At 43.5% G+C, this 11,436-nt stretch overlaps 1 protein-coding gene across 3 annotated transcripts in view; it reads right to left on the bottom strand.

Annotated features, from left to right (window-relative positions):
* LOC137239738 (uncharacterized) overlaps positions 1-11,436 on the bottom strand; it is a 144,042-nt gene that overhangs the window by 13,706 nt on the left and 118,900 nt on the right. For all 3 annotated transcript variants that reach the window (XM_067765360.1, XM_067765359.1, XM_067765361.1), the window contains 5 exons: positions 9,942-10,158; positions 9,614-9,871; positions 6,752-7,874; positions 6,578-6,676; positions 8-112 (listed from right to left, as the gene is read on the bottom strand). In XM_067765360.1, the coding sequence (XP_067621461.1) occupies positions 8-112; positions 6,578-6,676; positions 6,752-7,874; positions 9,614-9,871; positions 9,942-10,158 (1,802 nt within the window). The remainder of the gene's footprint in view (positions 1-7; positions 113-6,577; positions 6,677-6,751; positions 7,875-9,613; positions 9,872-9,941; positions 10,159-11,436) is intronic.

Raw genomic sequence — 11,436 nt, 5'->3', positions numbered from 1 at the left:
AATATACCTTTTGAAGTTGTTCGCTTGTACAGTTGTGGCTATCGTCCGGTGTGTTCCATTCTTTAGATATCCACGAAGGTAAAAACCAAACGAAGCCTTCGTAGGCAGTCATCTGTACAAAGAAAAAAATAAGGATTGGTTAGACCTAATTGGACCTTTATACCAAATATCAAAAACCCTTATAAAAACATTGCGTAGACAGGGCAATATAATTCGATATTGACTATGCAAGCTGGGAATATCATGAAGATAAAAGAAGAAGTGTTTCGTGTTTCTCTTTTGACAAAAGGGAGTGTCTATGGAAACACAGCCCTTAATAGTACTGCCCGTGCAGTTGAGAGAAGGAAGGTACACGGATGTATACTGGAGCGATTTGCCGTCATCCCTCTACCAAATTTGGTTAAGAGAAAACTCGGGTTTTGCGTTGTGCCATCTTCAGTGCCATTTTTCGTTCTGTGTTCTAAAAAAATTGGGTATAGATGCTTTACTTCGAATTAGTATTGCCAAAACCGCGATGAACAAGCTAAGACAACAAAAGGCTAGTCGCAATACCCTCACTGACACCTCTTTCTGGAGCACACTACTACTGCAAGACAGCGGAATCTTCCTTATCATTACAGCAACAACAACAGCAATCTAGGTGTGAAAGGGTAGAGCATTGGGTGACTCCAGGTAGTGTTTCCCTAAACTTTTGTTTGTTTTTTCCTTTTTTCTCATGTACCAGATGAATTTGAGTTTTGCTCGCCTATGTGGGTTAATCGATAGCCTCTAACTTAAGCCTTCTAGATGCTAGTAGGTAAAAATGGCATCCCTGGAAAGTCATGGGAAGGAGAACTCGAGGAATGAAACAGCATTGCTGCCCTCGGGTTGTATGAAGGAATAGAAAGGTATGGAGCTAAGGCAGCATCTAGTCACATAGTCTGTTGCTTTAGGGTAAGGTTGAGTGGCAGCTACTGTGGTCTCTTGGAATCCGTGAAGGAGCGTTACGGTGTGGGGTATATGTGTTGATCCTGAAATAAGTAGACCTTACAACCTGCCGAGATTGAATTAAGGCGACAGTTGCACATGATAGACACAGTTGGAAAAACGTGGTACCAAGCGCAGTGCAGCAAAGTTTCGACGACAATGTGCAGGTCTGACACCCTTAGACTAACAAATTTGCTCTTATCATTAAAAAGTGGGAGCTGTAGGCTACTGATGGGTATCCTAACTAGACACTGCCTTCTGGCGTCAAGTGCTTTTAAACCTAATCAGTGATAGCAGCGAACTCGTGTGCAGACTCTAGCTATTAGGAGTGACACAGCCATCAGATCTAGAAGATGCAAGCTGCAAAGGTCTTAGAAAGCTTCTAGTATTTGACGTATGACCTGGTTTTAGATAGCTTTAGCTCTTTAGTAAACCAGGCTGGTTCTGTGTGCGAGCGTGTGCGTTTGGGCACATGTTTTTCAAATAAAGTATAAATGGTTTTATTAAAATGTAAAACATTTTGCTCTACATCCTCTTTATATCGAGGCCACGTTATCTCAGAAAGCTCTTTATTTAAATTGTTAAAATTAGTTTTGGAAAAATCAAAGCACCTGGTAGAGACACGTGTTTCGTTAGTGCAGCCGACTTCGTTGCTTATGATTTCGTAAGTTATCTCAAGAGAAGGATGGTAAACGTCTTCTGGCAAAACAAGAGGTTCACACCGATTTATAGAGAATTTAGGTACATATGTCGTCAACAAATGCTAAGTGTAAGAATTTTCCATACTTATTCGGAAAGAAATTAATCTGATTAATACAAAGATCAGTAATTCCATCCAAAAAGTCATTGTTATGCTTCTTGGATGATACGGGGACAATATTGTGATCAACAGTATTCCAAGATATATGTGGCAGGTTAAAGTCGCCTAATACAATCATTGAATCCGTGGGCTTTATCATCGAATTGACTGTTTCAGTTTGCTCGTTGAACAATCTTCTGGTAATACTAAGGATTTATTCAGTGGATTCCGCATGGGCTGTCCAATTTAAGGCAACCTAACATCCGTTTTAACTCTGCTGACCTCCCCCCAGCGGGTTGGGTGGTTAGAATATACCGGCGGTAGGTATGCCTGTCGTTATAGGAGATCAAAATACCAAATAGATTCAAGGGGTTGTCTAGCGCAACCCTTTAGGTTGCCAGCGCAATATATAGCTTCTCCAAACCCAATTGTCAACCTCACATATCCGTGGCGAATCCTGTTTCATTAACATCCGAGGCTCTGGCGACCCCGAACTCCTCATGGATGTAGAGGGTGGTATGGCCAAGAAAGTACCATGTTACTTACTTACTTACTTACTTAATTGGCGCTTAACCGTCTAAACGGTTATGGCCGTCCAACAAGGCGCGGCAGTCGCTCCTTCGCTCCGGCAACCGGCGCCAATTGGTCACACCAAGGGAGTTTAAATCATTTTCCACCTAGTTCTTCCAAAGGAGTGGGGGCCGCCCTCTACCTCTTCTTCCATAGGCGGGTTCCGATAGAAACACTTTCTTGGCCGGAGCATCATCTTTCATTCGCATAACATGGCCTAGCCAGCGCAGCCGCTGCATTTTAATTCGCTGGACTATGTTGATGTCTGCGTATAGGTCATACAGCTCCTCATTAAAACTTCTTCGGTACTCGCCATCGCCAACGCGTAGAGGTCCATAAATCTTTCGAAGAACTTTTCTCTCGAACACTCCCAAAGCCGCTTCAAACTGCTATTGTTATGGTCCATGCTTCTGCCCCATATAGCAGGATGGATACGATAAGTGACTTGTAGAGTATGATTCTCGTTAGTCGAGAGAGGACTTTACTTTTCAATTGCCTACCTAGTCCAAAGTAGCATTTATTGGCAAGATTGATTCTTCGCTGGATTTCAGTGCTGATGTTGTGGCTAGTGTTGATGCTGGTTCCCAAATAAACGAAGTATTTTACTATTTCGAAATTATGGCTGCCAACAGTAGCGTGGTTGCCAAGGCGCATATGCGCTGACTCTTTGTTCAATGACAGCAGGTAATTCGTTTTGTCCTCATTCACCATCAGGCCCATCTTTACCGCTTCTATTTCCAGTTTGGACTAAGCAGAACTAACAGCGCGGGTGTTAAGGCCGATGATATCAGTGTCATCAGCATACGCCAGTAATTGCACGCTTCTATAGAATATTATTCCAGAGAGGTTAAGTTCTGTAGCTAGTATAATTTTCTCCAGCATCAAATTAAAGACATCGCACGATAGGACGTCACCCTGTCTGAAACCTCGTTTAGTTTCGAACGGCTCGGAGAGGTCCTTCCCAATTCTGACTGAGCTGATGGTGTTGCTCAACGTCATTTTGCACAGCCGTATAAGTTTTGCGGGGAAACCAAATTCAGACATAGCGGCATATAGGCAGCTCCGTTTCGTGCTGTCGAAGGCGGCTTTAAAGTCGACGAAGAGGTGATGTGTGTCGATTCCCTTTTCACGAATTTTTTCCAAGATTTGGCGCATTGTGAAAATCTGGTCGATGGTAGATTTACCAGGTCTGAAGCTGCACTGATAATGTCCAATCAGCCGCTTCACGACGGGCTTCAATCTTTCGCACAATACACTTGAAAGGACCTTATATGCGATATTAAGAAGGCTGATTCCACGATAGTTGGTGCATTTTGCAGTATCCCCATTCTTGTGGACTGGGCAAAGAACGCTCAGATTCCAATCGGTGGGCATGCACTCTTCCGCTCATATTTTGCTAAGAAGCTGTTGCATGCGCCTTACCAACTCCTCGCCGCCGTACTTGAATAGCTCCGCAGGCAATCCATCAGCGCCCACGGCCTTGTTGTTTTTGACATATATTCCATCATCATCGATTGCGGGATCGGGTTCGTCATCTCTGCGCGGTGAATTTGCTGCCTCCATTTAGGAGAGCAGAGAAGTGTTCCCTCCATAATCTAAGCACTCTCTGGACATCAGTTACAAGGTCGCCGTTTTTGTTCCTACAAGAGTTTGCCCCGGTCTTAAAACCTTCCGTCTGTCGCTGAATTTTTTGGTAAAGTTTTCGGGCGTTATTCCTGGTGGCTAGCAGCTCAAGCTCCTCGCACTCACGACTTTCTGCTTCTGCTTCTTTCTTCCGGAAAAGGCGTCCAGCTTCCCTTTTCAACTCACGATCGCGTTCACACACTCCTCTTGTTGCGCTCGCTTTTAACGTAGCCCTGTAGGCATCGTATTTTCTTTCGGTTTCAACGCGGCATTCTTCATCGTACCAGTTGTTTTTTCGCGGCCGCCGGTAACCAATTTTTTCCTCGGCGGCAGTACGAAGTGCTTTTGAGATATGATCCCACTGCTCCTGTATTCCTTTAGGATGATTGGGCTCTCAGAGAGCATGTGTGAGAGTCGATTTGCGAAATCATTGGCAGGCTGTTGTGATTGAAGCTTTTCGACGTCTAGCTTTCCTTGTGTTTTTTGTTACTTGGTTTTAGCCGCGCTGAGGCGGGTGCTTATTTTGGCTGCACCGAGATAATGGTCCGAGTCGAAGTTAGGTCCTTGGATCATGCGTACATCTAAAACACTGGAGGCATGCCGTCCGTCTATCACAACGTGATCGATCTGACTGCGAGTATTTCGATCAGAGGACAGCCATGTAACTTGATGTATCTTTTTATGCATGAACCTCGTCCTGGATATGACCATGTTTCAGCCTCAGTCCGTTATGATAAGTTTCATGGTGTAGGCTGAACATTCCGACTGTAGGGCCAAAACACCTTCTTTGTCCACCCTGGCGTCAAAGTCGCCAAGCACGACTTTTATATCATGACGGGGGCAGCGCTCGTATGTGCATTCTAATTGTTCATAAAAAGTGTATTTCACCTCATCGTCTTTCTCCCCTGTCGGCGCATGGGCGCAGATGAATGCTATTTTAAAAAATGTTGCTTTTATTCGGATAGCGGCGAGACGCTCGTCCACAAGCGTGAACGCTAGAACTTGGCGACGAAGTCTCTCTCCCACCACGAATCCGACGCCGAAACTGCGCTTATTCGTATGGCCACCCCAGTAGATGTCACAATTTTTGATCTTCTTTCTTCCTTGCTTCGTCCAACGCATTTCTTGGATGGCGGTGATGTCAGATTTTGCTTTGACGAGGACATCAACCAGCCGGGCATCTGCACCAATCCCATTAAGGGAGCGGACGTTCCAGGTGCATGCCCTCAATTCATTGTCCTTCAAACGTTTGCCATGGTCTTCATCAGTAGAGAGTGTATTTATCCGGGGCTTGTTGGTATATTTCATTGGAGTATTGCTTTAGGTTGACGGCCACCGTGGTGTGATGGTAGCGTGGTCCGCCTACCACACCGTATGCCCTGGGTTCACACCCCGGGCAAAGCAACATCAAAATTTTAGAAATAAGGTTTTTCAATTAGAAGAAAATTTTTCTAAGCGGGGTCGCCCCTCGGTAGTGTTTGGCAAGCGCTCCGGGTATATTTCTGCCATGAAAAGCTCTCAGTGAAAACTCATCTGCCTTGCAGATGCCGTTCGGAGTCGGCATAAAAAACATGTAGGTCCCGTCCGGCCGATTTGTAGGGAAAATCAACAGGAGCACGACGCAAATTGGAAGAGAAGCTCGGCCTTAGATCTCTTCGGAGGTTATCGCGCCTTACATTTTTATTTTTTTTATTGTTTTAGGTGGCGGGTACCAAGCCTAGAGCACAACCCGCTCAGTGGGGTTGAAAATATTACTTGCACGTTTATATAGCGAGCCGCTTGCTCCAATACAGACGCCCGCTTGCAGCCGCACCTAGAGGTTTACAGATGCTGCCGATGAGATCTCCCCGGGTAGCCCTTAAACCGATTATGTCAGAGTGGTCTAGCCAGCTTGTCGCCTTCTCACATTAGCTCACCGCTAAACGGATGTTTAGAGGCTACCCAGAGGATACTTGGCCGCAAGCGACCGGCAGTAGTGAGTTGCTTGAACCGCATGCAAAATAATAGCTCTGGCCATTCCCAGCTGAATGGCGGTCAGAAGCTTTCCCCACTTTCGTGGACTTCTACACACGGCTCCACCCTCCATGTGGTCATAACAAATCGTTTCCGAGATGGGCGGGCTTGGTACCGGAACGCACCGGATCTGCATCCGGCAAAGGACCATCAACCCGATAACACTCCCCAAGGCCTTCGGGGAGTGTCCTTATCGCTACAAGAACAACAACAACAACTCTGCCCACCTATTTCCGGTGTCCAAATACCAATGTAAAATATCAGGACTCTCAGTTACCTGCATAGGCAATCACTCCGAACTTCTGGTCTCGCTATACACCAGGAGCTGGTTTACTACCAAGAAAATGGGACAAAACAACTCATTCTTTCGTAGAATTTCTCGCAGAGTGTTTTTGGCAGTTAACCTTTGAAGTCCATAATGAAGTTTGGTGTAAGAGCCATTTCCACACCTTCAATAGCTTTCCGAGGAGGAAATCTCATATTTGTAAAATTTTGTTTTTTGATACAGACGCATGGTCGTATTTCTCACATCAAACGCGTTTAACCCGATCAATATACATTTTAGTCCGGCCGCTCTTTTTGTAAACCAATAAGTAGCTAACTTACCCCTAAATGGTAAGCCTCACAAAGCGCAATCTCTGCATTCCTGTTGTGTATATCGGCAATGATTATCTTGGCGTGCTTTTGTTTCAGATCCAGCAAGTACTAAAATAAAATATTCGTTTGGTTAGTATCATTTCTATCGATCCTACATATGTATGCTTCCATGGTCCCCCTTACCTTATTCATCTCCACAGCTTTGACATCACTCAAAAACTTTTTATTAGTTATCAACTCCAAACTATGTTGTTTCATAGTCGTCTCCATATGTGAAATATATTCTGTATACTTTTGACCATCTTCTGTTAGCGCTGCCACCCGTCTCCAACCCCAATATTTCATTAACTTCATGTAAACATCCTCATATTGACGATTGGAGCCGATCGTGCGAAAAAAGTATGGATAGGCATTACGATCTGTGAACGATGCACCCTCAGCCGAATAAGAAATCACAGCCATCATTGTATGCTTCGAAATACCAGCTATAGGTTCGACTGTTTCACTACAAGCGGGACCGAGCACACCCAAAACGCGAGGTTGCGTAAAATAATGTATGAAAACCTTCATAACCTCATCCGCCTTGCATTGACCATCATGAATTTGTGCTTCCAGACTATAGTTTTTCAATACTTGACCTCGATTCACAGCAGCAACTGCCAACTCTACAGCTTTTCTGAGGTTTTGATGTCCGCGACTATAATCCGTAAGCGGAAATATACCACCAATTGATAATTTTATGGTCTCCTTAGTTCTGATCCATGAAGTGTAAGCTCTTTCATTTGACTTTAACCAATCGCATGCTACATGATCATAGATACCTTCCACCGCCATATCGGTTCTCTGCCAATGTGGGCTTAATTGTAGGTCTTGCAGCATGTGATCGTAAATATAAAATTCACGCAATGCAGATACCAAACGTTCCTCGCTTCGGCCCAAACGTTGATCATAGTATTTAAGTACTGGTGTGAGCTCATATTTGCATGCTGTCGATTGTAGTATGGGCATGTCCTCACAACGTGGTAATGTGATTTGATAAAATTGTATTGCTCCGTCGATGATGAGTGATGGTGACCAATGGAGCACTATGAAACGCTTGTGACTAAATTCACCGTTTGCATTGCTGTGGTATTTGTTATATAACTGTCGCACGGCTTCACGAAATGTGTCAGCCAACCAGAGAATATTAACAAAACTGCTCGTATTTTCAATGTGATGCATCACAAAAGCGGTATCAGCCTTGTATTCGGCCAGTAAAGTGACGCAGGTTCGACCGATACAATTTGGGCTGATATATTCCTCATAGCTGAAATAGAAAATGTTACAATAAATAAATAGGTTCTTGGCACGATATACCTCCAGGAGATTTAGGCGGAGCACGCTACCACCACACCACGGAAGACATCAGGGAGAGGCATGGAAAATATGAATGGAGAGAAAGCTAAGACGAAATCGAAAAGAAACCCAATGAAGAACTACGAAGAAACCGATACCGAGGGCGAAGCTGGAAACGAAATCTTAATCCAAACGAGAACTGTAACCCAAACCTTTTTTACCACAGCCGAATTCCGACCGAAATCGGAACGAAAACTGGCATTGAATTCGGAACAGAAGCCGAAACCAAAGCGAACTAAAGTCGGAACCAGTATTTAAATCGGAGCGTATACCAAAGCCGCGATCGGAATTGCAGCTGAAATTGGAACTGAATGCAGAACCAAATGCCGACTTGTGAGTTAGAGCTACGAAAGTCAGATTTAAGATATCAGAATTATGAAACGGAAACCGTATCCGGAACAGGAGCGGAAATTGATGTTACTTCTCCATGGAGTTATTGCGTTTGTGCATGCATATGGTATAGTCACCACTCTAGTTGACGAGCTTCCACTTGGAGACCTCCAATTTATATAAAATTCAAGCAGACCCGTAGGATTTGGTTCTGTCCGAACATTACAATTCCTCTCTCTAGCCAATACAATGTCAACCTTTCAACGGTCGAGTTTTTAGAACCAGCACGACCTATCCACATACCATGTCGAGAGAAGTAGCTTTGGCACGATGTACAAAACTTGTTTGCAGTGGCAGCAGCACCTCTGGCTTAATAGTCAATCAAACTGCCGTGATCCAAGCGACATTTTTTCGCTTCCTTCCGCAACCATTGCCACCATCCGGGGTTTTCTGCTTCTTGAACCTAGATTGCTCACATTATCTGGAGTGCATTAAAAACTCGTGACAGCTTGGGCAACCACACAAATTTGTAAATTAAATCCAGTAAAAAATTACTCAGTCAACATATTCGGTTTGGGATTACGTAGTCAATCTATAGTTATTTATCCCCTTAACAAAGGGGATACCTTACCGCTGTCATGTTCTAAGAACCCTACGTCACTATTAATCTTTGCTTGGACAGCGAGACAGGTATAACGGCTCGTACCTTAACACTGATGCGTTCGAAGGTGGTCAGGGAATGTCAAGACCTGTCCTGAGGTTAAAGGCAAGATGTGTTTTGATAGTCAATGAAAGCTATGTCCAATCAGAGTACGACTAAACACATTTCTAAGTTGTATTGCTGCAATTCCGGGGAAGGTGCTGAGGAAAAGGCCTCAGTGGGCTAAGGCACCCCGAGTATTCCCGCGGTAAGGCATTCGGTCGAATCTTATTGTGACGTCTACTAACCTTTCCTTCCAAATCAGATTGCTCTTCCGATTATTCATCTATGAAGGGTTTTTCCTTGAGATAGGAGAACTACTTTTAGAACGTGTACTCCCTTGAGGCATGTTTTTATTCGACTATGAACCGATGTTGCTTAGGCGTCCTTAGTCTTATGGCTTTCCATGCCGGATGTTCCGTTAAGATATCCGGAGTGAGAAACCCTAAAAATTTAAGTGTTGTAGCGAGCCTTAACATATTTATTTCAGAGTCGGTGTTAAGTTATTAGTCGAGCCTGTTTGGAGTGGAAGTTCCACTTTCAGTGCCCGGCTTGAACTTGCTCCGAGGCAACATATTTAATCATATACACTGAAAAACTTATTTTAATTTCACACTTACTTTTCCCCATTACGTAAAGCATCCAATATTTCTTCCTTCATAACATAGCGCCCATAATCGGGATGTGACTGATTGAGAAATACGCTGTAATGTAGGCTATAAGCAGCTATCTCCAATGACATATCGACTTGAGTTTTAGGCACAAACCAGCCAAAACGTCCTGGCGTTATTGAACTTCCAGCTTCATTAATTGAATCGGGCACCATTGATCGCACCACAGGTGGCATCCAAACCGCTACATTTATCATAGGGGAGTACCTGAGAGAATTAAAAAAACGCATTAGAATTTAGAAAAATTTGGGTCAGTGCTACATTTTTCTCTACTTACTTCAATTGTGTGAATAGATCACGATAATTATTCTGTTCAAATTGGATATTCGAGATATTTGAGGTGTATTTAAAAGGCACCAATGAGACATTTCTATAGTAGAGCTTCTCACGCAAAACAATAGCGAAAATTCGACTCATTACTTGATGTAAAGCTCGATCGGATACTTGTAGTTCAATGGGATAGTCACGATGATTGGATACGTCTGGAAGTGGCTCTGAAAATATAAAATGTCACACAGTAGTAACAGCATTTAATTGGAATGAAAGAGGTATATAAAATACCAAAAGTCGAAAGCAAAAACCTTAGACTTTTTTCTGAGATTTCGCACAGTTCCAATAGAGGCTAGCTTGATCATCAACTTCTTCTAAGTCTATTACCATTTGCTCTGAAAATGTTTCCATAAAGGTATTAAATTTTATCAAAACTCATATGAAAGCACCTCCCTCTAGCTAATGATCGGTGAGGCTGAGGTATCCTCCATAAAAAAGCAGTAGGGACACTTGGCGAAGCTATAATATGACAACGCATTTTAAGATTATAGGCTAAAGAGTAAGGACCTCGTTATGTTATACCAATGAACGAAGACGGTCAGGCCAAGAAATTATTTCAGTTCTAACCGCGGTTTGGACGCAGAGGAAGGTGTAAACCTCTACTGAGTTGATAGTGGTAGATAGACGAAGTCGACCTCGCTTGGTGCTCCCATTCGTCGTCAGTTATTGTGAAAAAGGCATAGCTGGTGTGACTTTTTATGAAACGGTCAAAATCACGATCGGGTGAGAGCCAATTAATGATAATATTCATCCAATGAGATCAAGCGGTCAAGCAGCAGTGAATTACGCCCTTGAAGCCCAACACCCGCACCATCTATATAGATATATTGACTGTTTAGCGCAACCCTTTCTAGGGACTGCCAGCCAATTCATAGCTTCTCCAACACATTAGTCAACCTCGCCTGCTAATGGCTCTGGCGATCCCAAGTACCTCACGGAGGGTGAGGGGTTGTATGACCTAGAAAGTTCAACGTGGTCATATGAAAATATTCCCGATATTGTCGGGCTTGTGCCTCATTGCTGCTTTTTCCGCAACGTATCGGTTCAATATCCGGCAAATGTCCTTGTACATCGATTAAACTTTTCGAAACCTTCGGGACGTCGGGTGCAAGAGAAATAAGAAGATAGAATGGAAGCTGATTTCTTAAAATGACATAGCTAAGAAAAAAGCTCGTCAAGTGTTTGTAGTCCTTTGTCTTTCAGCGCTGAAGAGTATACGAAAATATTTATCTTTCATAAAACTAAATAAGAAAATACATAGCAGATTATTCTTATTTTGAAAGGAAACAGATCTTAAGCTATCCAAAGACATCCAATGTACAGTTCTGCCACACATTGTGGCACAGCTGTTAGAATAAGTAGAAAGTGGAACGTCTCTTATAGGAACTGTGAGTAGTAACAATAGGATAACTCTACCCCTGCTCCAACACTATGTCTTAGGA

Source organism: Eurosta solidaginis, chromosome 2, assembly GCF_040869045.1.
Source record: "Eurosta solidaginis isolate ZX-2024a chromosome 2, ASM4086904v1, whole genome shotgun sequence".
NCBI classification, from domain to species: domain Eukaryota; kingdom Metazoa; phylum Arthropoda; class Insecta; order Diptera; family Tephritidae; genus Eurosta; species Eurosta solidaginis.
The sequence above is the reverse complement of the archived record's forward strand: the minus strand, read 5'-3'. Positions and strand labels throughout refer to the sequence as shown.